This window comes from Saimiri boliviensis, chromosome 9, assembly GCF_048565385.1.
Source record: "Saimiri boliviensis isolate mSaiBol1 chromosome 9, mSaiBol1.pri, whole genome shotgun sequence".
Taxonomy (NCBI): Eukaryota; Metazoa; Chordata; class Mammalia; order Primates; family Cebidae; genus Saimiri; species Saimiri boliviensis.
The window spans coordinates 76230932-76256494 of record NC_133457.1 but is presented as its reverse complement, the minus strand read 5'-3'; the positions used below and the strand labels follow the sequence as shown (position 1 = coordinate 76256494).

The 25563-nt window shown below is 39.0% G+C and overlaps 1 protein-coding gene across 9 annotated transcripts in view; it reads left to right on the top strand.

The window, feature by feature from the left end:
* Positions 1 to 25563, top strand: part of KIZ (kizuna centrosomal protein) — a 114361-nt gene that overhangs the window by 9741 nt on the left and 79057 nt on the right. For 8 of the 9 annotated variants that reach the window (XR_012519284.1, XR_012519283.1, XM_010343716.2 and 5 more), the window contains exons 3-5: positions 658 to 820; positions 8082 to 8171; positions 24672 to 25317. Coding sequence is in view for 7 of the 9 variants with exons in the window: in XM_010343716.2 (XP_010342018.1) it covers positions 658 to 820; positions 8082 to 8171; positions 24672 to 25317 (899 nt within the window). In the remaining 2 variants the exon portion in view is untranslated. Of the gene's footprint in view, positions 1 to 657; positions 821 to 6298; positions 6390 to 8081; positions 8172 to 24671; positions 25318 to 25563 lie in introns of those variants that run through there. The other variant, XM_074406177.1, reaches the window with a different exon arrangement.

Sequence of the window (25563 nt, the reverse complement as noted above, 5' to 3'; positions counted from 1 at the left end):
TTTTTTTTTAAGTACAGGAAAGTTGGAATGCAGAGTATGCTTTTGCCATTACACTTTGGATAAGAGTCTTAAAGGTTTTTTCACAGTTCGAGTAGTTACAGTTCATATATTATTTTAAAATATTTTAATAGTGAATTATATTGTAATTTCTAACAAATATGTTTATATTCACTAAATGAGAAATTTTGGTATTTTTAATTTTTAAATTTCTTTTTAGTTTCTTAATTTTATGGATTGTGATTTGTAGTTTGATTTAATTTTCATATGAGGAGTTGTTTTTGAAATTGTCTGTCATATATCAGAATGTTAGTGAGACATTTGTCGAACATGGCCACATAGACACCACTCTTGACATCACATTTAATTTTGAGAAATAAATCCATAGAAATCTTTACTATATGAATGTTAGAATGTGGACTTGTATTTATTTCTCAGGAGAGTTATGCTTTAGAGGAAACCAGTATGATACCTCAGAGGTACCGCATTCATTTTCTCTCTCTAAAAATACATATATGTATTTTGTCCTTTGGGTTTCAGTGGTTTGAGTAAAATATCTTAGAATACATTGTTTCATTAACAATTTTGATAAAGAAAATTCTCTTTCTTAGATTCGTCCAACTCTAGTCCATTGTTTTAAACCTGCTTTTATTTTTCTAGAGTTAAGCTGAAATATGTGAAACTAAAGAATTATCTGAAGGAAATATGTGAATCTGAAAAGAAGGCTCATACTCGAAATCAAGAATATTTAAAGCGATTGGAGTATGTCCAAGCTCATGTTGGGCACTTCACCACAAATACAGAGAAGCTTCAAAAACTGAAGGTGACATCTTGTTTTTTTACTATGTTTTATTGTATTTCTTGTTATTTATTTATTTATTTTCGAGATTGGGCCTCACTGTGTTACCCAGTTTAGACTTAACTCCTGGGTTCAAGTCGTCCTTCTGTCTCAGCCTCCTGAGTATCAGGGATTACAGACACACACCCCACAGCTGTGTACCTTCTGAGTGGCTGAGATTACACATTCGCACGCCATGTAGCTGTGTACCTCCGGAGTAGCTGGGATTAGAGATGCACACCCCAGGTTTATGTTTGTTTTGTTTCTAATCTTTTTTTTTTTTTCTAAAATGAGAAATGATAAGTAGTAAGTTTCACATCAGTGGTAGTCTCTAATGTTCAGTTGTTCATACTTAGGATTAAGTATCAGCCTTTTCTGTGAATTACCATATGGCTAAATTATATCAGAGAACTTGATACTGCATTTTCCAACATTCTTCTTTAGTTGAGGAATCAATGGAATATCTATAACACAGGCAAGATCACTAGCCAGTACAGGCACAGTGTGACGCATGGAATTTGTTGGCTGAATGAATGAATTTGAGCAGCATTGGGGTTCTCTCTAGAAACTGCTTCTGTCTTGAAAGGGTTGTTTTTCTATGGTCTGGGCCCCTCTTCTCTGGCAGACAGTGCCTTGGGATAGCAGTAAGGGTAGAACTGTCCCCAAGGAGTTTGCCTTCATGCTCCTGTACTGTGCGATCCAGAGTGACTGCCCTTGCAGTCCTCTCTGGTTCTGGCACCTTCTTCGCCTTAAGATGGAGGCGCTTAGCTACTTGCTGCTCTACAAATTATGCCAAATGTGGAGGGCCAGGAGCTAGGCCTTTATCCTCACCATTTGTACTGGTCAGGTATTGTCCACTTTAACCCAGTTGAACACTGGTCACAGGAAGAGTTGGATTCAGTATTCTGTCTGCTACTCTGCTACTGAGCCCCCCATACTTTTTTTTTTTTTTGCTCTATAGTGTTTCTTCAGCCTTTTATTGTAAAATTTTCAAATACACAGAAGAATTACCGTAATTATTATGATGAACACTCATAATTCACTTAGCTGCAATAGTTGTAAATATCTTGTTATATTTGCTTTGTGTGTATATTTTTTTTCTCTGAGCCATTGCAAGTCTGCTGCAGGCATTATGACACTTCTTTCCTAAGCACTTGAGCATGGATCTCCTAAATGAAGGAGCAAGTCTCCTGCATAATCATATCATTATCACATCTAAGAAGATGAAAAGTGATTCCATAATTTTTTTTTTTTTTTTTTTTTTTTAGATAGCTCCTCAGCCTGTCATCTAGGCTGAAGTGCAGTGGCATGATCATGGCTTACGGTAGCCTCAACCTTTGGCTGTCACCCTCAGTCCAAAGCCAATGTCTGTTGTGTGCCTACAAACCCAGACAGCAATGTCAGAGACCCCACCAGTGATCCCACCTTCTTCAGCAGGCTGTGCAGTGAGCTGAGGTTCAACACAGGGGATGTTTGTCTCTGGTGTTTTCCCATTTCTTTCTTCTTCTTCCTTTTGGGTCAGTGTCCAGTGGTGGCCCAGGTATGCTAGAACCCCTTGTCTCCTCTTAATGCTGCCCATCTGGGTATCGAATCTTTACCTCCTTTCTTGACTGACCTCACATAAGTCTTAGGAGAAAGGTGTTCACAGTGCATTGCCCACATACCCCAAAATGCCACAGGAATTTCACCTTGAATAGACGACAGTTAATACAAATGAATTTCAAATTGGTAGAATTCCAGAAAGTGAAACCAAGTGAAGCAATATGAGAGAAGTGGGGATTTTGCCCAGGTTAACACCAGGTTTCTCCCACTTTGTAGAGGGGGGGCTGGGCCAGCTCATTATATAATGTTAAAATCTCTTAAAATGGGCTAAATGCTGAAAACATTGTCAACTGATTTTATGACTCATAATACTTTATTTGGAGGCCTATAATAATTTTTTAAAGCTTTTAAAGGATATTGGCCTGTTAGGTAGTTTTGAAAATATGGTGTTGTATCTATTTTGCTATTTGTCAATTGGATAGAGGCTGAATAAACACAGTTCAAAAATATAAATATTAGATCTGGGCATGGTGGCTCATGCCTGTAATTCCAGTGCTTTAGGAAACTGAGGTGGCAGGATCACTTGAGGCCAGGAGTTCGAGACCAGCCTGGCCAACGTAGTGAGACCCCAAATGTACAAAAAATTTAAAAATTTGCCAGCTCTGGGGGTGTATACCAGTAGTCTCAGCTGTTCAGGAGTCTGAGATGGGAGGATTATTTGAGCCTAGGAGATCGAGGCTACAGTGAGCTATGATGGTGCCACTGCAGTCTAGCCCAGGTGACAGAGCAAGACCCTGTCTTTGTAAAAAATAATAATAATAAAATAAATTTTAAAAATCCAAGAATGTAAATATTAGTATTAACGCTGTGAGGAGTGTGCCCTTCTCTCCCTCATTCTGCCCCTGTTCGCTGTATTAGCTGCTTTTGTAGAAGGGGCCCCAGTTGGTCCTAACTTAAAGCATTTTCACTCAGGTGCCCCTTATTCTTGTCTCAGGTTGGGTTTTCCCTGAAGCAGACCTGGAGAACAGGGATTTGACGTTAAGTGGTTTATTTGGGAGACAAGGAATATCAGTAGTCAAGCTGGGAGGGGAGGCAGGGAGAGCACTGGGTGTATTGTTAAACCAGCTACCATAGTCAGCCTCCGGCGCTAAATCCTACAGGGAAGTTCTGGCAAGTGGTTTGCACATTTGGGGTATATATCCAGCAGCTCCTAAGCAACATTGATTGAGGATAGATGGGTGAGGTTGTAGGTGGTAGGGAGTTAACCATATGCTCTCCACAGCAGTCTTCCCAGGTTCTGAGAAGCCTTAGGCACAGAGCCCTGATTCCAGAACTTAAGAGTGGCTAGAAAGATCCCAGAGACATGTGTGGAACATTACCAACATCTGCCTTAATTAGCCTCCCTCATGGCAGCATTGCCAGGCATGGGGCCGACATGGGGCATTCAGGGAGGATCCCCATGGCAGGCATGAAAGCTTTCATCTGGTTAGGTCTCTCTTTGGCCTGAAATGCTGGACCAGGCTTTTCAGAATAAAGCCCAGATACTGGTCTCTGCCTACACAGAATAGCCTCATCATTATTACTCCTCCCAACACACACTCTCACTCTTTCTTTCCCTCTCTGTTGCTGTCTCTCTCACACAACTACACAGATGTGCACATTTTTACTCCCCATCTCTCCCCAATCTGTCCCCCTCCACTTTCTCCTGCCATCACCATTTCTCCCTCTTATCTTTTCTCCTCTGCTATTCCTGTCTCCCTGCCTCTCCTTACCCCCAAATCTGTCTCTTCCAGATCCTCTAACTATTCCACCCCGATCTTAGCACTGTCTCTACATTTTTATCTCCTGCACATGTGCGTGCACGCACACACACACATACCCACAGTACTTTAAGCATGCTGCACAATTTGCATTTCCTTGAAAGCACCACATTATCTCATAACCTCCTTCAATTAGAAGGCCTTTTCTCCCCTGCCCTGCCTTAGGTCTGTGTCATAATTATCTCAGTAAGCACTTCCTTCATGGTATTATAATTGTTTACATGTCTGTTTTCCCACTTCACTGTGAGCTCCTTGTCTTATTAGTTCAGTGCTCTCAGTATCTGACCCAGAATATGGCACATAATAAGCACTCAGTAAGCATCGAGACTTTCCCCTTGACTGCAATTAATTCTCCCATATTTTTTACCTTATTCTCTTATGGACCATGAACAACTATGTAAGAACTAATGTGGTATTGATGATACTCTTTATTATACCTTCCCAGTTAGCATTTCTGTTTAATAGCAGAGATATTCTGAATATATAATTTCATTATTTAAAGATGTGATTCTCCAGGCCTGGGTAACATGATGAGACCCTGTCTCTACAAAAAAATAGAAAAAATTAGCTGGACATGGTGGCACTAGCTCTAGTCCTCTAGTCCCAGCTATTCGGGAGGCTGAGGTAGGAGGACTGATCGAGCCCAGGAGGCTGAAGTGCAGTGAGCTGTGATCATGCCACTGCAATCCAGCCTGGGTGACAGCAAGACCTTGTCTCAAAAAAATAAAGTGAAATAAAATAGATGTGATTCTCCATGAAAATTCAGTCATTAGGTTATGTATGGCTGTTAGGTGCTAATATTTGAGGAAAACCAGTCTTTTGAAGTCTGATTTGATTTCTACTAAGGATTGTGACAGACATTGTGGGCAGGGCACAACCTTCAGGCCCCTGGAGGACAAAGTGTAGCAAATGCCTTTTTTTTTTTTTTTTTTTTGAGATGGAGTTTCACTCTTGTTGCCCAGGCTGGAGTGCAATGGCGTGACCTCGGCTCACGGCAACCTCCATCTCCCAGGTTCAAGCGATTCTCCTACCTCAATGAGAGTGTCTTGCCTGTTAATATGCATTACTTGAAAAAATAAATGTTCCCCCATATCTTCTGGTAACAGTTCATGATCTAAGATGAAGCACAGATACTGGAAAAAAAGAAGAGAAAACAAAAGACTGTGAATCTTAGTCCCATCTCTCATACTCACCTAAGGATCAAATCAGCCCATTATGTTACTCTCTGTACCCATTTCCTCAACTCTAATATGAGGAGACAGGGCCAGCAGATCTTAAATGTCGATTCCGTTCAATTATTTACTTATTCTGTTACCTGATAATTAGCTCTGCAACCCTGGAGAACAATGAAAAAGGAAATCTGTGGCAAAAAAGGTAGTGGTGGCACTTTCAGGCAAACAGTGAAGTGATGGAGAGGAAATTGATGGAAATGAGAATACGGAAAGAAACATAATGGAAAGCGTTTGTGAGCATGGAGAGATCCCAGAGACCTGAAACTTCTGCCAGAACCTCCATCAACCCCCAGTCATTGTTAACAGATTTCAGTAATTAAGCTGAAATAAATTGCTTGTGCATAGTGAGAAAGTAAATGGGAAGGTCCTGCTAAGTTTAGGTAGGGAGCATCAACCCAATGCTGTTAAGGGATACGGTGACAGACAGAACAAGTTACCTGATAGATTAACTCAGTGCTCTTGGGTTTATTAAAACAGATTTCTCGGGTTGGGGCGGGGGAGATGAGGGGATTATCCTTAGAGGGGCTCTAGACCAGGAGATGTTACTGGGGCATGAGTAGGCTCTGAAGAGCACTGTGGAAAACTCCTGCTCTCCAGTGTTCAGGATATGGATAATAACCAAGTGTTGCATGTAAAAATAAAAGGAAAAAAAAAAGAAGATAAAAAGAGAACAAAGCGTTTTTTGATGGAAATCCATGGACTTAGGGGATGCAGACGTACAGTCTGTATCAGACCTTAATTTATCATAGTATCTCCTTGACTTCATTCTGCCATTTCTATTTTAGAATATCTACAGTTCAGTGACTTTTTCAGATGCATTGAGAGCAATCTAAATTGGGCTCTTAGAGATACTTCTTTCTGTTTTTTAGGAAGCCTTTATGCAGTTATCACTTCCTTTTTCCTTCAGCAAAATGAACAAATCTCTCATATTTCTATGAGAAAGTGCTCTGTCTTTGGAAGGTATGACTCTGAAATGAACCTATAATAAGGAAATCAGGTACAATATTCATTGATCTCAAAGAGCGTAAGAAAACATTGGTGTCACAGGAAAAAACATTTTTGTTTAACCTGTAATTGTATGTTTATATTATAATTCATCCCCCATTTGTTTTTTGAGATATTATTCCTTGGAATCTGTAAAGGATGCTGGTTTAAAGCCCTTGGGGTTAAAATTTAAACATCTCTAAGTTCAAAGGAATAGATATAGTACAGAGGGAAGTAAATTTTATCTTTGTTATTGCTTTATGTATTCTTAGTTTATTATTTTATCATTTGTACTGACCTTATAAAATTTTCATTTAATTGAGTGTCTGTTTAGAGAATTACTGCCATCTATCATATTAATAGTACTCTGTTGGAGGAAAAAAAAAATCCATACCTAACTGTTACTAAAAATGAGACAGCATATATTAATAATACCTCTTAAAATATTTTGAGGGAAACAAATCAGTTTGGTTATTATTGCCCATTTGTTTTTTGTGTGTCAAAACAAAGCTCAGGCCTATTTTATGTTCTATCAGAGAACTAAGGAAGCAGCTTTCTGATTTCATCATCTCATAGGTGTGTTTCTAATTGCAGTGCATAACTGCCTAATTTAGAAAATGTTCTGATACTTATCTGTGATGGACCACAATCCATGACTTTTTTAAGGCTTTAATTACTAGCATACTGAATCAAAGTGCTTTTTTATGCCTTGCTTTTAAGAAAAAGTCATTTTAAGATTGAATCACTTTCACCAATTATAGTGTAGTAATGATGCAGACATCTTTATGTAGTTATTAGTGCCAGAGCAACTGGATTCTGATCATTGATGTCTGCAGTATATTTTTATTCATAGAAAATGGAATTTGTTTTAAGTTGATGATCTAGCAGGTATACTCAATTGCTATGACTATCAGAACCATGATGTTATGTAGATATATAGATAAGAAATCAGTAAGATTGATTTTTTTTCTTTTGTTTGGGGAAAAACTTTTCAAAGGAAACACTGTCTAATGTGTTACTTCCCTAATACAGCAATTATATTTTTGTGATAGTTTAAAGTATCAAACTGTATGTATATATATGTGTGTGTGTGTGTGTGTGTGTGTGTGTGTATAAATTTTATTCCCTAAATTGATGAAAGTAAAAATCTATCAAATCTTATTTATTTATTTATTTTTTGAGACAGAGTCTTGTTCTGTTGCCAGGTGCCAGGCTGGAGTGCAGTGGGGCCATCTCGGCTCACTGCAGCCTCCGCCTCCTGGGTTCAAGCAATTCACCTGCCTCAGCCTCCTGAGTAGCTGGGACTAAAGGTGTGCACCACCACACCCAGCTAATTTTTGTATTTTTTAGTAGAGATGTGGTTTCACCATGGTCTTGATCTCTTGAGCTCGTGATCCGCCCGCGTTGGCCTCCCAAAGTGCTGGGATTACAGCCACCGAGCCGTGCCCAAATCTTATTTATTTAAAAATTGTAGCATTTTGTAAAATTCAACTTTTGATATGTGTTATTTATAAAAGTGTTCATTTTGTAAGATAAGGTGAATTTCTTGGCAACATCAGCTTTTACTTTCTACTTCAGTGCTCCCTATATGTTGTAAAGACTGCAATACAGAGACAGGTGCTAGTTGTAAAGATATTTATCACAAAATCAAACTTTGTTTGTATTTAGATTGAATATGAGACTCAAATTAAGAAGCTGCTGCTCGAAAAAGATAGCCGAGGACTAAAAGGTGAACTGAAAGATGAAGACGGAGAAAAGGTAATAAACTAAATTGATAAACTTTCTGTTAACAGAGAGTTTCTAGAGTGTTTATATTTTAAGATACTGGTTTAAATAAAATCATCTTATTGGTAAGATCCTTTTGATTAAACCTTAAGTGATTATTTAAAGATTTTTGCTTACAGAGTATTGCTTTAATGTCTAATTTAATTAAATTTGCTGAAAGGAAGGAGTTACTCTGGGGTAAAAGGATAGACTCTAAAGAAAACCTCAGTGTTCTCAATAGGCAAAATTGTTTTTCTAAATCATGCTTTCTAGCTGCTCTTTTCTTAGTTTGAGAAGAGTTTTAAATGAAAAGTAAACAAAATATGGCATTTTGATTGTTTTGTGTGAATATATATAATTTTGTACATTTTAACCTTTGCACAGAAAAAGTGGAAAGAAAAGATTGCATATTTAAGCAATAGACAAAAAGATCAGCAAGGAATACTCAAATAAATTCTGTTACGTATCTGCTGTAATGCAGGCTTCTAATCCTCCTGCCTATCTCCATATAAATGATTCTGTTCAAGACCATAGATGTTTTCTTCGCTAAAAGCAGTAAAGCTCTTTTAGATGAAATGTCTAAAAACATCTTGTAATAACTTGGAGCATGCTGGCAAGAGTAGTCACTTGTGACTATATGTGAAACCCCCTCAGCCAGTCGATATTGTAATAAGCAAAAATGGTAGCATCACTCCATTATTCAGAAAAGCCAACAGCGTGCTTGTTCCTTAGGCTGCAGCATTCATTAAGAAAAGCTTACTGGGCTGAAAGCTGGAAACAGATGATAACGGGATATGATTTTCATATTTAATGCTTTCCTTGGAAGAGTATGTGTGCTACAGATTGATAGAAGAATCAACTGCTACTTTACTAAAAGACTTTCAGGTTTGCCCTATAGCTACCGATGGAATCATTCAGCCAAGAAATTAACTTTTTCTCCTTTTACCTGCTTTATATATCTGCTAAGCAGGCTGCCTGGCTGCCAGTAAATGTTATTATGCAGTTAACTGTTTGGTATTTAAGACTCTTATCAGAAAAGAAACAGAGGCCACACTATTTTGTTTTTATAGTAGGAGGAAGGTTTAGTTTTTCTTTCTTCTGTGCATTAGCAGGCATTAATCTGAGTTTATAGGAAGTTTTAGTTTTCTTTTCTCATAGATTAAAAAGTTAAAAAAAAAAAACAAACCTAGAATTTAGAGCATTCTTTAAACTGTAAGATACAAAACACCAAGCCCCAGCAACCTTGACCTATATAAAAAGGCCTTTAATGACAAATGATGTATATGCCATTCGATGTGGGCCAAATGTGGTATGATATGATAGACTTATAAACCATTCAGGCAGTTTTTCCGTTTGACATTCGGTCATGAAATAATTGATGTGTTTTTAATCTATACGCCAGTTAGTTCTTTCTATGCCATTCTTGATAGACATATTCTTAGTATGGCAGTGTCAATGGTACTTCAGTAAAATGGAAGCTTTTTTTTTATTTACACTACTGATTCTTTACATATAGTTATGGAGTCTCCTTTTAGGACATTTAAAATTAGAGCAAGAGACATATATAGTTGACAACCCTTTAAAATGTTACATATAATAATTAGAAGTCTTTTCATTTATATGGAAAGGTGCCATCTCCTTAAATGCTTTGAATATTGGCTATATAAGAATTAATTAGGTAAAATTTGGAGAAATTTATGTTCTGCCTCTTCTAATTTTCCATTGATGTTCAACCAATTAAAAGGTAAATACATTTCAGTGAAGTAATGTTTCAGTTAATCCTTATCATATATTAATTCCTGAACAATTCCTTATCATATGAGTCATGTCTTATTGCTTAGTGGAAATCCAAGCTCCTCTTCTCTGGGCAGTGATATGAATTGGTCTTGGTCACTGGTCTCCAGGGCCTTTCCTGAAGCGTAGTGCAAGTCACTGGTTGAATCAGTAAATAGTTACTAAGCATCTGTTCTGTTTGAGAAGCCACAGTAGGTATCTCTATAAATGCCACAATTTTCTTACCTTCAAGGTGCTTTTTACAAAGCAATTTTCTAAGGCAGAGAATGGTGTGTGATAAAGTGCTAGTCATATGGGACAAGCATAAGCAACAAGAAGAATGAAAGTTCTGCTTCCTATGAATTGGGTAGCCCAAGCCCTGGTGGAGAAGGTGGTGTGTGAGCTGGTGTTGAAGGACGGGCAGGGTGCCAGTTAGTGGTAGAAAAATGAGCTTGGAAAGTTACTTTGTGGGATTTGGTACCTGGAACTATGGTACCAGACTAAGAACTGAGATGAGGCTGGCAGTACTGTGCAGGATGAGCCTGGGGAGGAGTACATGGAGCTGAGGAAATCAGGCTCCATTCAGGCAGGAGGAATTAACAGAATGGAGGGCCTGTATTGGGGATGGCCATTGAGGTGGAAAACACTAATAAAGGGGAGAAGATCTATCAAATTGGTAATAATTCTGAATTATAAAAAGATACATTTTTTAAGTGGATGTATAGCTTTCAACCACAGGCAGTAAGTTGGATGCCAAGAAAAGTCGTCAAGTGGTGGGTGTCCATTTTTTAAATAGAAAACTCTGGCTCAGTTTTGGTGTAGGACATCTATTGTTGGCTTGCCTCCAGTAGTTGCTCTTGAGAATCATGCATTCACTAAGAAGGGTTAATAGCTAGTCTATTCATCCGCCATGCTTGTTTCCACTATTAACTTATTTAGTCAACTTTAACAAAAAATAGATACCAAAAAGACACATTTCAAGCCCCACTTGAATCCTCAAAAATTTTACTGTAATAATTCTTCACCCCTATTATATATATTGTTATTTTTTATTTTGGGGCCAAATTCTGTTTTTTTCCAGGCATGTTCTTCTGGTTGAAGAACAACGACTAGAGAATATACACAAAGAAAGATCAAGATAGTGTTTGTGAATGAGAGTGTACATTTGGGGATGGGGGTTGTGCAGTTTCTTTGAACTATTATGCCGTGAAATATATTGTACTAGAAGTAGAAGCGAACTGATTATACTCTGGCAGGGCTGGAAAGGTGTGGAGGACCAGGGAATTTCGTTATAGAGCTAAAGGCTTGTTGGGGAGTGTCACTTCGACTGTGGTAACCCTCCCTGCAAGGATCAGGTGGAGAATGGTTATAAAGGTGTTACTTCCACTTTTAATACTAGTAGTAACAAGGGGTAATAATCACTGCACTTTTACTTTGCCAGGTGCTATATTAACACCTTATATGTATCAAGTCATTTAATCTTCTCAACAACCCTGAAAGCAGAGGATATTGTTGCTCCCATTTTATAGTAAGGCTCAGAAAAGTTAGTTAACTCACTGAAAACTACACAGCCAGGCAGAACCAAAATTCAAACCCAGGCCATCGGTCTTCGATGTCCATGCTATTAACCACCTTGCAACAATGCCCTCTAAGGTAGTAGGGATAGCTCTTTAAATGTTGGAGAAATTACTGGTGAAATAAAATCAACTTTAAGTACTACATTTTTACCTAGCCTTAAGGGAGGAAATGATCTTCCTTGGTGCTGTAGTATTTGAAACTGAATCAGGTGAGCCATGGCAAGCAGAGGACCCACCGCCTAAACTGCCCATTTTTGCAATAAAAGAAGCATCCATTTCTGTTGGCTTTGTTGGGCAGAAGAAGTGCCTTACAGCTCAACTGAAGAAGAACTTGAAGGGAAAAAGCCTGCACAGCCCCAGGAGATGGCTGTGTGCGTGGTGTGCAGGGATGAGCTGTGCAGTGGCTTTCGCCACAGAAATGAGCATGTCAGGAGAGGTGTCCAAGGTGCTCCCAGGACCAGCACCACTGCAGGAGAAGCACGAGACAGAGAAGATGACACCCCAGTGTGAGATGGTAGAAAGGGTTCTTACATTCCAGATGAGATAGACTGCTGTTCCCAAGATCTGAGCACCATTCATAAGACCAAGGCAGCCACTGTAGGGCCTGGCTCATCTCCAAGGAGTAAAGGAACCAAATACCTTGTGTGGGGGAAACCTGATTGAAATAAATATTGCAGCAAGGGAAAAGGAATCCTAAAACTATACTGAAGTGTCCCTATTGAAAGAGCAAGTGAGTTAGGTTGGAATCCCCCAGGAAGGGTCCTAACACAAGTATTTGAGTGTAAGTAGTTTATTTGGGAGGCAGTCCCAGGAAGCACAGTTAGAAGGGGAGGAAGGTGGCATGGGGAAAGGAAAGCAGGCTGTAGGAGTGTGTGATTGAGTGGGTTACCAATCAGAGCACCTGGTGCTTAGTCCCATTGGGAAACTTGGATGACTGTGTAGGGCATGTGTGTGGGATATCCCATTTGAGGAGTAGGAAAGGGAGGTGTTTCCCCTCCAGGTCTGCCACTGCCCAAGTGCCGTGCCTGTCTTCTCTTCTGGTGCTACACAGCAGCTAAGAGAAGCGCTTGGGCCAAGAGGCATAGGTGCTTACAGGAGGACACCAGGCAGGTACTGGAACGGTGAAGGCCCAGGGATATGGGCCTGCCCTCTCACCTGCTATGGGAAAGAACAGTGGGTGGAGGAGGTAGAGGTTACTCCTTAGAGTTCTCTGTATAAGCCTGACTTCTTATCCTTACTAGCCCACAGCTCTGCCTTCACCAGCAGTCTCCTTGCTCAACTATAAACAATACAAAAATCTCCCGAGAGGGGGGCTCTGAGTAGTTGCCTTCACAGGGAATGTGGCCCTCAGCTCTGCCATCCTCAAAATTGGGGCTGTACTTGACTTACACAGATCCATGACAAGTCAAAAACTAGTCTGTCTTTGTTCAGCTGGCCCTTTTTATATTAGTTGATCTCTATTTATATGTGTTTATATTCAGAAACAATTAGAAATTAACCCAAATTATACAAATTGTATTTCAAGTCCTGTCTCTAACATCTGCAGACTGTTTTTTTCAGGAGTGGGTAGAACATACTCTTTCCCAGCTTACTAGACAGTAAGATTCCACGTGGCAGGGCCCAGCCTCTTCTTACCTGCGCGCCACCCCACAGCACCCTGCACCTGCTGAGCGATGCTGGCTTGCTGACCTGAAAGGAGGAAGAGGAGAGAGCTGCTCTCTGACTGACGGGTGCTCCCCACTTCATGTGGTGTTCAAGGGCAGATGACATTGGGACTCTCCACTCCTGCTTTGGGGGTGCCTTCCAAGGAGCTAAGTGGGGAGTGTGGCTCTGATGGACAGCTCCCCCGTTGGTCTTTCAGGCACTGTACTAAGGACTTTGTATATATAGGCATATACAAATACACATTGGTTACAGCAGCCTTACAAAATAAGAACTATTTTATTGCCCATTTTACAGATTAGGAAATGGGAGCTCAAATAAGTTAATTTCTCTGAGGAGTAACCTCTACCTCCTCCACCCATTGTTCTTTCCCATAGCAGGTGAGAGGGCAGGCCCATATCCCTGGGCCTTCACCATTCCAGTACCTGCCCGGCGTCACTTAAATTTCTCAGTCACACAGCTGGTAAGTGACAGACTGGTCTGAAGTTTTAATAAACATCAGCCTGGTTTTCAGTTACTGGAAGAAAGGATTAACTTGGTGGGAGAGGGCCTTTTTTAAAAGGGATTAACTACTCTCTTATAGTCAAGAATAAGAAAAACAGTATTTTTAAAACTTACCTTTTGTGGGGACATTTGGCTAGGCAACTATCTTCCTTTGCTCTCCTCTGTGCAAGTCTATCATGTGACAAAGGCTCTAACAAGTGAGAAAATTGTATTCACAGATACAGGTGCCTATGGTGTAACGGAGTGAGAGGGAAGAGAAAAAAAGTGGATGAGAAGGGGAAAAGAAATATAAGTCAGTTTAACAAGATGAAGATAAATTTTGTGGGGGAACACTGTTTCTTCCTTTTGATAGTAGAAAAATGTTTATAGAAGTTCCACAGAACAAGTATTGATTTCTTGTTCTTTAGAAGACTTTACAAATTCATATATTTATAGTCCATGAAATACTGTATTATTAGAAAAAGATATACTTCATGCAGTCTGAAAAAAAGAGTTAGTGCCTAGAACTTTCTTAGAAAAGAATCTGGCAGTAATGATCACTATGCATACATATACATGTTCTGTCCTGGCAGTCCCACTTTTGGCAGTATGTCCCCTAGAAAGAAAATCTTTAGTTGAAAACAGCAAAAATAAAGTCTGTCTGTTGCAGCATTGTTTGTAGTAGCAGAAACATGGAAGCAGCCTGAACGAGCAGCTGCAGAGGAGAGGCTGAGTTAGGCAGAGAGTGCATCCTTATGATCAAGTGTTCTGCATATGGTGTGTGCTACTCTTGATCTGGGCAGTGTCCAAGAAATGTTCTTAAGAGAGAAAAGCAGGTTGCAGGGGGTTGCTTACAACACACCCTCACTTTGTGCAAGTAGCCAAACCTTACCAATATGGAATTTGTTGTCATGGGTTTGAAGGAAGGTGTGAATAGGCATCCTAACTGGTTTGCTTCAGTTATCTCATGCAGGAGAGAGGGAGGCAGTGAGGTGGGGAAAATAAGTAACTTGTTCTTTACATAACTTTGCTTTGTGTCTCATTTCTATAATTTAATAATTTTAATACAATTTTTAAAATTAAACATATGAAGAAGGGATGAGCAGGTGGTTCCTTTTAGGAAGAAGGAGCCTGCTTGTGGTTGAGACTGTTCTTTTAATTGTGGGGGAGTGTGGGTTGCTTATGTCCTTACTCAAGCCCCTCAGAATTATAGAAAGTGGAGGTGCCTTTCTATCCCTCTGATGTACTTCTGGATATTTCTTTTGTGAATGGGGATCTCTTAAGAGAGTTCTATCCCAAGTTTTTGGGGATGGTGGGGCATTACAGGGAATATGAATTGTATTATAAAAAGAAAGGGCTGTTACCTTGACATTTTTAGGTACTTGTTAAGCCTCTTAGGAAGTGTTACTTGAAAACCATAACTTAACTTTGTATTTCTTTGACCAACACAGTTGGATAGGCCTACAGATGTTGAGAGAAAGAGTGCTTCTGGGGTGTACATGTTTATTTTGTGAAAGTTACCTACTGGCATTATTTTGGAATGCTGGATTCTCTTGAAAGCTCATACTTGCTATTCTCCTACTCTTCCATTTGCCCCACAGAGGCTAGGTTTTATTTATCATATATAAGTTCTCTTCAGGGTCTATTTTAGTGAGATCAGATTTTGAATTATTTGAAGTTAGAAATTAGGCACAGCCTTCAGATTCATTATTAGGAATTTATATATTTGTTTGTTTTAAAAAGCCTGGTTAAGTAACGCAATTTGAGTTTGACCGACTCCATTTTGGATATTGTAGCATAAGAGATCTGCATTGTAGTCCTGGTGTCTGGGTTTGAATCCTGGCTCTGTGAAGATGGACAAGTTCCTCAATCTGGCTACGTCCCATAAGAGTTGGGCTAATAATAATGGTTGTTTTGATAATATACATCTCTTAACTCCTGCTTATCACCTTGTATGTGCCTGATAAATGTTCACTGCTCTTGCTGCCACCGTCAACACCATCATCACCATTTTTCTTCTCCACTAGGGTAGCCTTACTTTGATCCTGGATTCTTGCCACTTATTTAAGATAGTGAAGAGGCTGGTGTGAGTGTAGAGACTACCTATGAATTGAAGAAATAGGAGGTAATGCCACTTGATGGTGACACCTCATGAAGATTGATTTCATAGTGATTTACTGTGCAACATAATTTACAGAATATACCATTAAAGCCTAATTTAACAGATATATCTAAAAATTTAGATAGTTCCAATAACTGTTGAATTTCATTGCCAGAGCCATGCGGTCTAAGTTGTGAGATTTTGGTGGGGACTATAATTTATCATGGTGGCAATATGTAAGAAGACTTAAAAATCACAATGGCATGTTGTATTAGTTTGCTAGGGCTGCCATAACAAAATACCACAAACTGGGTGTTTTAAACAACAGAAATGTATTTCTTGAAGTTCTGGAGGCAGGAAGTCCAAGATCAAGGTGCCAACAGGGTTGCTTTCTGATGAGGCCTTTCTCCTTGAGTCATAGAAGAGGCCTTCTCACTGTGTCTTCATTTGCTGTTTTCTCTGTATGCATTAACAGAGAGATTGCTGGTGTCTCTTCCTCTTCTTATAAGGACACCAATTTACTGGATTAAAGGCTCACCATTATGACCTAATTTAACCTTAATTACCTCCTTTAAGGCCTTATCTCCAAATAGAGCCACATTGGAGATTGGGGCTTCAGCGTATGAATTGGACATAATTCAGTGCATGATATATGGTAAAGCAAAATAATTTCTTTAGCATTATTGCATGTAAATTGCTGTTAATGGATTTTTAAAAATCTTCTCAATATGACTTAAGAACTTGCTTACATAGAAATTAAAAACAATAATTGTACTATGTGAAAAGCTGAAAATTTGGCCTAACAGCTTCATTTCCATTCTGCATTTAACTTGCTGTTTTTCATTCCCTTGTCTGTGAAAATAATTGATAAGAAGAAAAAATAAAGATTTCCTTAGCATTTTGCAAACCATGAAGCATAACATTTTTTTTCAAAGTATATTAATGGTTAAGGTCTGCCTTTAAATACCGTAGTTCATAACGATTAAGACATCATTAGAATTCTAAACTTGTTGATATCTTCTTATGTTCACTCCTCTTCTTTTCCCCAGTAAAGATGAATTCCTAACTTAAAAGTTACCTTCTGTTCACTAATGTTTTCAGTCATGTTCATTTGCTTTGCTATTGCTTCCCCCAACTCCCAACATTTTTTAAGACTGCAGATGAATAACTGTGACAAGAAATGAAGAACTGAACTAAAATCTTGGATTATAGATTTATCTCTAGCACTCAACTACAGAAAGTAATAGGAAGGTGTGGAAGCGTTGGTCATTATGTCAGATCCTTAAATACTGATACATGCCGCTGCTTTCGGCAATAACACCTGTCTCAAAAACTTTTGAATTCCTAATATTATTCCTATGTCAACAATAATGTGAAACATGGCATTCTCTTTTCAGCTTCCCTGGCTCAGACACTGCTTTGAGAAGACACATAATAATGTTCAGAATTTAAGATTAAAGAACACTCTGTTTCCTGTTGCTAAGCTAATAAAATGACAGACTTTTAAAAAAGAAAAGAGACACCTGTCTTAGAGCCTGATCTCAGCAAATGGGAAACCTGCCAGCCTACAGAAGCCCAGCTTGCATTTTACTGGAGCCATTATTTTACTTTGCAAGTGTTGAGCTAGTTCAAATGTAGCATTGACTTATAGTGAGCACAATTAATTTTTGCAAGTTTCTCATTTTTTTGTTATAAAAGTGTATGTAATTGCTGATGCGAATGTAAAGTGGTACAAACACTTTGGAAAACAGTTTGGCAGTTCCTGAAAATGTTAAACATATCGTTACCATATGAGGCAACAATTTCAGTCACAGGTTGCTGTGTACAAGACTGGATACAAAAAGTGGACAAAAGTATAGCAGCATTATTCAAAGTATCCAAAAAGTGGACACAGTTCACATACCCTCGTCTGATGAAGGGGTAAACAAAATACACTATATCCATAAAACAGACTATTATTCGGCCACGAAAAAAAATACTGATAAATGCCGCAAAATGGCTAAAGCTTGAAAACACTGTGCTAAGTGAAAGAAACCAATCAAAGAAGACAACGTATTACATGATTCCACTTATATATTAATAAAATTTTCAAAATAGATTTTTACAAACAGAAAGTAGTGGTTGCCTAGGGCTGGGGACTGACTGGGGAGGATGGCGAGTTACTGCTAAAAGGTATGGGGTTCCTTGTTGAAGTGATGAAAAAATGTTCTAAAATTGGTTGTGGTGACGGTCAGACAACTCTGTGAACATACTAAAAATCCACTGAATTGTATGCTTTTAAAAGGATAAATTTTATGGTGTGTGAATTATGTCTCAGTAAAATGGTTTTAAAAAGTTTAAATCAAGTTGAATTTATTAAACCAGAAAAAAGAAAAGAGAATAGCAATGTTAATATTCTTGACATAATTCTATATAAACACATTTTGGTAATTTTTTTTTTCCTGTGTGTAGAATTTATTTTATATAGGTAGAAGCATACTGACTATATCATTTTTTAAAGTTTATCATATCTAAGTATCTTTGTTTTGACATAGTCTTTGTCTCATTTTTATGTCTTCATGATCTTTCCCTATTTTATAGTTGTATAGGTTGCTTCCAACTTTTTATGATTTTAAATAATGCTATAAGTGAACTTGTTTGTCCATATAGCTGTTTTTTTTCTATTAGGTTTATTGCCTTATCATGATGGATTTTCATGTAGAATTACTGAATCAGAGACAACAGCATGGTTAGGACTCTTGATGCCAGATTCTTTCCTAAGAGGATTCTGCCCATTTATTCAGCTACCAATAGTTTTAGAGCTTCTATTTCACCTAACCTTCCTTGGTACTGGGGAGTTATAATTTTTAAAAATCATCTTTATTTTACAATAATTTTAGATTTGCAGAAAAGTTGCAGAGATAGTACAGAGTGCTCCCTTGGATCCTTCACCTAGTTTTCACCGTCTTACATTATTACCATGCCACACTTGTCAAATCTAGGAAACCAACACAGGTACATTGCTATTAACTAAACTCTAGACTTTATTCAGATATCACCAGTTTTTCCATTAATGTCTTCTTTTTTTGTTGTTCCAGGACCCAATCCAGGATTTTACCATTTTAATTTTTAAAAATTTAGTATAATGTGTATAGAATGGTATCACATTGTTGTCCATCTTAGACACAGGATTGTAATAGAGCTGAAAGAATTCCTGTGGCCTAATGACTTAGCATTGTAGTGCAGTGCATTCCTGACCTGTTTGTGGTAGTGCTGGTGTCAACAAACCTACTGTGCTGCCAGTTGTATAAAAGTATAACACAAACAGTAATGTATAGTATAGAATACTTGTAATAATAATAACAAATGAGTTTGTTACTGGCTTATTATTGGGCCAGTTGACAAAATCGGATTATGGGCTGTGGAATAGAAAGCAAGATTATATCAATGTTAAATATTCTGAATTTGATCATGAACTTTACTCAAGAACAAGAATGTCCCTGTGCCTTTGGAAATGCTCACTGAATTGCTTAGTGGTAGATAGGCAGGGTGTCCTAACTTACCCTCAGATGATTCAGAAAAAAAATATTATGCTTATATTTAAGTATACACACATATAGACACAAACTCATATATGTAGAGAGAAAATGATAAATGAGATAAAATGTAAACAATTGGTAAATCTAACTAAACACTATTACGGAAATATTTTGTACGATTTTTGTAATGTTTCTATAAGTGTAAAATTATATCAAAATAAAGCCACGCATGTTGGTGCACATTTTCAGTCCCAGCTACTTGGGAGGCTGAGGCAGGAAGTTCACTTGAGCCCAGGAGTTCGATTCCGCCCTGAGCAACATAGGCCTCATCTCTCTATGTTTAAAAATAATTTTTTTTAAATTATGTCGAAATAAAAAGTTACTGCTCCCTAAAAATAAATCTGGCCACCACCAGAAATACAGCAGGAAGATGACCCTCCTGTTGAATCAAAGCAGATCCTTAAGTGCACGTTGCCTTTTTTGGGCCCTGCATCGTCCACAGACTTTTATTTTTACACATCATTAAGGGCCACCTTTTTATAATTCCTGACTTGTTACAGGCCACTAACATGCCGTGTACTTTTGTTTTGTTTTGTTTTTGTTTTTGTTTTTTCTTTTTTTTTTAAATTGCATTTTAGGTTTTGGGGCACATGTGAAGAACATGCAAGATTGTTGCATAGGTACACACATGGCAATGTGATTTGCTGCCTTCCTCCCCTTCACCTATATCTGGCATTTCTCCCCATGCCATAGTTCTGAAGCGTTTACTGTATGCTGCATCATGGTTCCCCACTACTTTTCCTGACTGCACAGATTACCAGTCTGATTATTACTTCTCTCTAGTCATTGGCTCTGGATTCATTGTTAAGTTTTGCCTCTCTTGGTGGATCAGAAACATTTGAGAATCACTAGTTGAAAGGAGTAACTCAGGGACACTTCCTTTGGCCCTCCTCAGGTGGCTTTTTCATATCTGAAATGTGCCTTCTTTTATGCTTTGGCTTGGCCTTTAGCAGATCAAAAGAGTAAGGTGCTTAGGCCTCCTGTGTCTGGGTTAGTCATTGCTCTGGTGTTGGTGCATTAACACTTCATAAAGTGGTCTTGAAAATGAAAAATTAAAGGCTTCTCAGACTTAACAAGTCTGAGAGTGATTTGCCTCATGTCTCCACCAAATGACTGCTATTGCATAGCCACTCTGAGACCCGCTCCCCGCCACCCCACCAACCTGCTGAAGTCTCCACCCTCAGAGCCATCTATTTGCAGGAAAAATGAAAGTAGCTGTTAGATTACACGTTGCCTTTTTTGGGCCCTGCATCGTCCTCAGACTTTTGTTTTTATATGCCATTAAGGGCCACCTTTTTATAACTCCTGATTTGTTACAGGCCTGTTTTAAAATTTGTCTTTGTTATTGTATCAGTATAATATAGATCAGCTTTTTTATTGCAAAAGAATAGAAGATACATGTATTACAAATACTATTCATTGATGAGTTAGAATGTTGAGTAATATCATTTTGCTATTTAAACCACATGGAATAATGGAAAATTCTTTAAAATGACATAATGGCCTCTTTGGATGGCAAAATGACACTATTCTATAAGGCAGGCTTGATCCAGCAATTTCAGTTCTGGAAAAGTATCCTACTGATACACTCGCCTGTGTGCAGAGAGACATACACTCAGGGGTAATCACTGCAGCATGATTTGGAGTGGAAGATGGTGGGAAACAAACCAGTGTCCTTCAATAGCAGACTGTTTACATAAATTATGGTACATCTATAGAATAGGATAATATGCAGCTGTTAAAATTGAATATAATAAAAACTATAATTATATAATGCAAAGTATGTCACCCTTTACGCACATACCTACTAGTGTGTCCAGGTCCTTTCTGCAGGAAACTAGAGTTGCTTTCTCTGGGGAGAACAGCTAGAGGAATAAAGGATCATGAAGGTAGAACTTCTTTTTTCCTCTGTACTTTTTTATCTTGCTGGATCTTCCTGTCCCTCCTCACTCTATGGGGAGAGATGGGAGAGATGTACTTTTTCTAACCTTTTTTTTGTTTGTTTGAGACAGGGTCTTTCTCTGTAGCCCAAGCTGGAGTGCAGTGGTGCCATCATAGCTCACTGCAGCTTTGACTTCCTGGGCTCAAGCAGTTCTCCTGCCTCAGTCTCCAAGTAGCTGGGACCACATGGGTGTGCCACCATGCCCAGCTAATATTTATTTATTTATTTAGTTAGTTAGTTTTGAGGTGTAGTTTTGCTCTTGTCACCCAGGCTGGAGTGCAGTGGTGTGATCTCGGCTCATTGCAACCTTTGCCTCCCAGGTTCAAGTGATTTTCCTGCATCAGCGCCCTTGAGTAGCCGGGATTACAGGTGCCTGAATATCCTTTCATTTAAAAAATTTTGTTTTCAATTACTTATTTTGTAGAGATGGAGTCTTGCTAGTCTCGAACTCCTGGGCTCAAGCCATCCTCCTACCCCAGCCTCAGTGCTGGGAACTTTTTCTAATCTCAGGTTAGCTGCATAACTTCATTTGTTTTCTGAGAATTTTTTATTCATTTCTTCATTTTTTTTTGGCGACAGCTTTATAATTTTTATTATATTCAGAGTTGTGTAGCCATAATCACAATCAATGTGAGTGTACTTTCATTCCTGAAAAAGAAACCCCACAGCTGTTAGCAATCACTCTTTACCTCCTCCAATTCCTTCTACTCCCCATCACCCACCCCTTCCATTCAGTCCCCATCCTGGACAAACAGTTAACTACTTCCTGTCTCTAAAAATTTGACTATTCTGAACATCTTCTGTAAATGAAATCTTAGAGTAATTGGTCTTTTGTGACTGGCTTCTCATTTATCATGATATTTTCAAAGTTCATCCCTGATGTAGCAGGTATCAGTAATTCATTTCTTTTCACAGCTGAAAATTATTCCCTTGTGTGAATGTATTACTTTTTATCTAGTCATCTAATGATGGCCATTGGATTTATCTCCACTTTTGGCTATCATAAATAATGTTGCTATGCATATCCTTGTATAAATTTTTGTATAGTCATATGTTTACATTGTCCGTACCTCTGCCTAGATACGGAATTACTGATCAGATGGTAACTCTGTTTGACTTTTTCAGGAGCTGCCAAACTTTTCTAAAGTGGCTGCACCATTTTATATTCCCATAAGCAATGTATGATTCTAATTTCTCCACATCCTGGACAACATTTGTTATTGCCTGTTGTAGTGAGTTCTTATAATCTTATGTTACCTCCGCATCTGTTTCAAATCTAAGTTGAACCGTCTCATACCAGAAGCAAGACTCAGTCACCCTGACACAGTTTGTAGTTCCACCCTCCTCCCTAGTTCCTCAGTGTGGTCGATCCAGATACCTGCCTTACATAGCTACTCTATGGTGACCACTTCCCTGTGGGACAGCTGGATGCAGCCTGCTTGACAGGCCCTTCTGACCTTCACATCCCCCATAGACCACGCCGATATGCCACAGTGGCCACCTCCCAGTCACTGGGTAACCTTCCAGAACTCATGCCTGCTTGCTTTAAACTCACCAGTTAAAACTCCCCGGTCGGACACAGTGGCTCACACCTGTAATCCCAGCACTTTGGGAGGCCACGGTGGGTGGATAACCTGAGGTCAGAAGTTTGAGACCCACCTAACCAATATAGAGAAACCCTGTCTCTATTAAAAATACAAAATTAGCCTGTTGTTGTGGTGCATGCCTGTAATCCCAGCTACTCGGGAGGCTGAGGCAGGAGAATCACTTGAACCCAGGAGGCAGAGGTTGCAGTGAGCTGAGACCATGCCACTGCACTCCAACCTAGGCAACAAGAGCAAAACTGCATCTCAAAAACACAAAAAACTCTCCATGCTGCCTGTGGGAAATCTGTTTGGAAACACCTGGGACCAAAATAAGACATTGGCTCATGTGTCCTTCCCCACAAACCCCACTTCTACCATGTGAGGATATGGGTCCCTTTTCTCTCTCTCTGCTTGTACTCTCTGACCTTTGTGTGTTTGGCCTGCAGGCATGCTGTGTACTCCCAGAATCTGTAAGTGGTAATGTCTTTATTTCCATCTCATATTTCTCCTGACTATTGGAGGAGTACTCTCCATCTTAAAGATCTTAAACTAAAGCACCTGTCATTGTTAGTATAAAGTATAACCATTGCTATGGACTAAATATTTGTGTGCCCCCTGCAAAATTCTAATCCCCAAGGTGATGGTTTTTGAGGATGAGGACTTTGGGAAGTTATTAGGTTGAGGGGCAGAGCTTTCATGAGTGGGATTAGTTTCCTTATGAAAGAGGCCCAGGGAAATTTGTCTGCCCCTTCCACCCTGTGAGCACACAGCAGAAAGATGCTGTATGAGAGAAAGCAGGCCCTTACCAGACCCAGAGTCTGCCAGTTCCTGTGCTGATCTTGGACTTCCCAGCATCCAGGGCTATCAGAAACAAATTTCTGTTATTTATACATTGTCCAGTCCATGGTATTTTGTGCAGCCTGAACAGACCAAGATAGCCATCATAGTGGGTAAAGTGATACCTTATTGTGCTTTTGAATTATGTTTCCCTAATGAGTAATGATATTAAGCATCATTTTGTGTGTTTTGGCCATTAATATATCTTCTTTGGAGAAATGGCCATCCAAATCTTTTCCCTACTTTTAAGGGCTGTTTGTCTTTTTATTATTTAGTTATATGACTTCTTTGTGTATTTTGGATACTAGACCCTTATCAGATACATAATTTATTTTCTCCCATTGTGTAGATTATATTTTCACTTTCCTAATGATGTCTTTTCAAAGCATGTATTTCTTTTTTCAAAAACATATATTCTGTACTTCCTTTTTTTTTAGGTGAAGTCTCGCTGTGTCACCCAGGCTGGAGTGTAGTGCCGTGATCTTGGCTCACCACAACCTCTGCCTCCTGGGTTCAAGTGATTCTCCTGCCTCAGCCTCCTGAGTAGCTGGGATCACAGACACCCATCACCATGTGCCCCACTGAGTTTTGCATTTTTAGTAGACACAGGGTTTCACCATGACAGCCAGGCTGGTCTCGAACTCCTGACCTCAGGTGATCTGCCGGCCTTGGCCTCTCAAAGTGCTGGGATCACAGGTGTGAGCCACTGCACCTGGCCTGCTATCTTTACTATATTTGTTTTATGAACTATCATTTTTCTTAAAATTAAATCGTATGGATTTTGCTGCTTTTTTCTCATTCATTATGTAGAAAGCCATGAGTTTTATAAAACATGATAGGTGCTGATTTCAATATTCATGCTTTGTTTGACCTCCTTTTATTTCTGAAGAAAAAAACAACCCACCTAGTTGTTCATACACAGTATGTTTAACTTACATCTCTTTTGTTGTTACAGGTTGCAGTGCAGGAGGGAATTAACTCAGGAATAGCCATGTCGAGAGGATTGTATCAACCAGCAGCAATCTTTATGGGCCGCCAAATGTCAGCCATCTCAAGCATGGGAGATTTCAGTACAGAGCACAAATCTCCCCAACCCACAAAGAACTTTTCAATTCCTGACCTACATTCACACCGACAGACAGCCCAGAGCAGTAATGTGACAGACAGCTGTGTCGTACAAACTAGTAGTGACATACAGTGCTTAAATAAGTCTGACAACATAGATGGAAAGGCGTCTCTTCAGACTGGTGAGAAAACGCCAGTCACAGCCAGTGAATTGTCTGAGGAGGAACAAACTCATTGCTTGGAGATAGGAAGTAACACACGTCATGGCAAGAGTAATTTATCTGAAGGCAAAAAGTCTGCTGAACTCAATTCCCCATTACAGGAAAGATTAAGTCCAGAGAACAGAACCACTGATTTAAAGTGTGACAGCTCCAGCAGATCAGGGGGATCAGAGGGAAAAATACTGACACGGGAACATATTGAAGTTGAGGAAAAAAGAGCCAGCCCACCAGTCTCTCCGATATCAGTTTCAGAATACCATGGATCTGAAAATAAGTGGTCTCGAGAGAAGCATTCTGCTTGGGAAGGTGTTTCAGGTGGGACAAGAGGCTGTTTGGTTGCTGATTTTTCTGGGTGGTGGTGATTTTTACTTTTTCTGGGTGGTAGTGATCTTATGTAAGGACAAAATATACTCTCTAATTATATCTCTTTGTCATAAAATAGTGTCTTTACCAACAAATTCCATTCTAATGAACTCTTAAATGCAAGTGAATTTGCTGATTTTTAAACCCACTGATTTTTAAAAAAGCATTTGAACATATTTTTAAGCTTCTAAGTTCTGT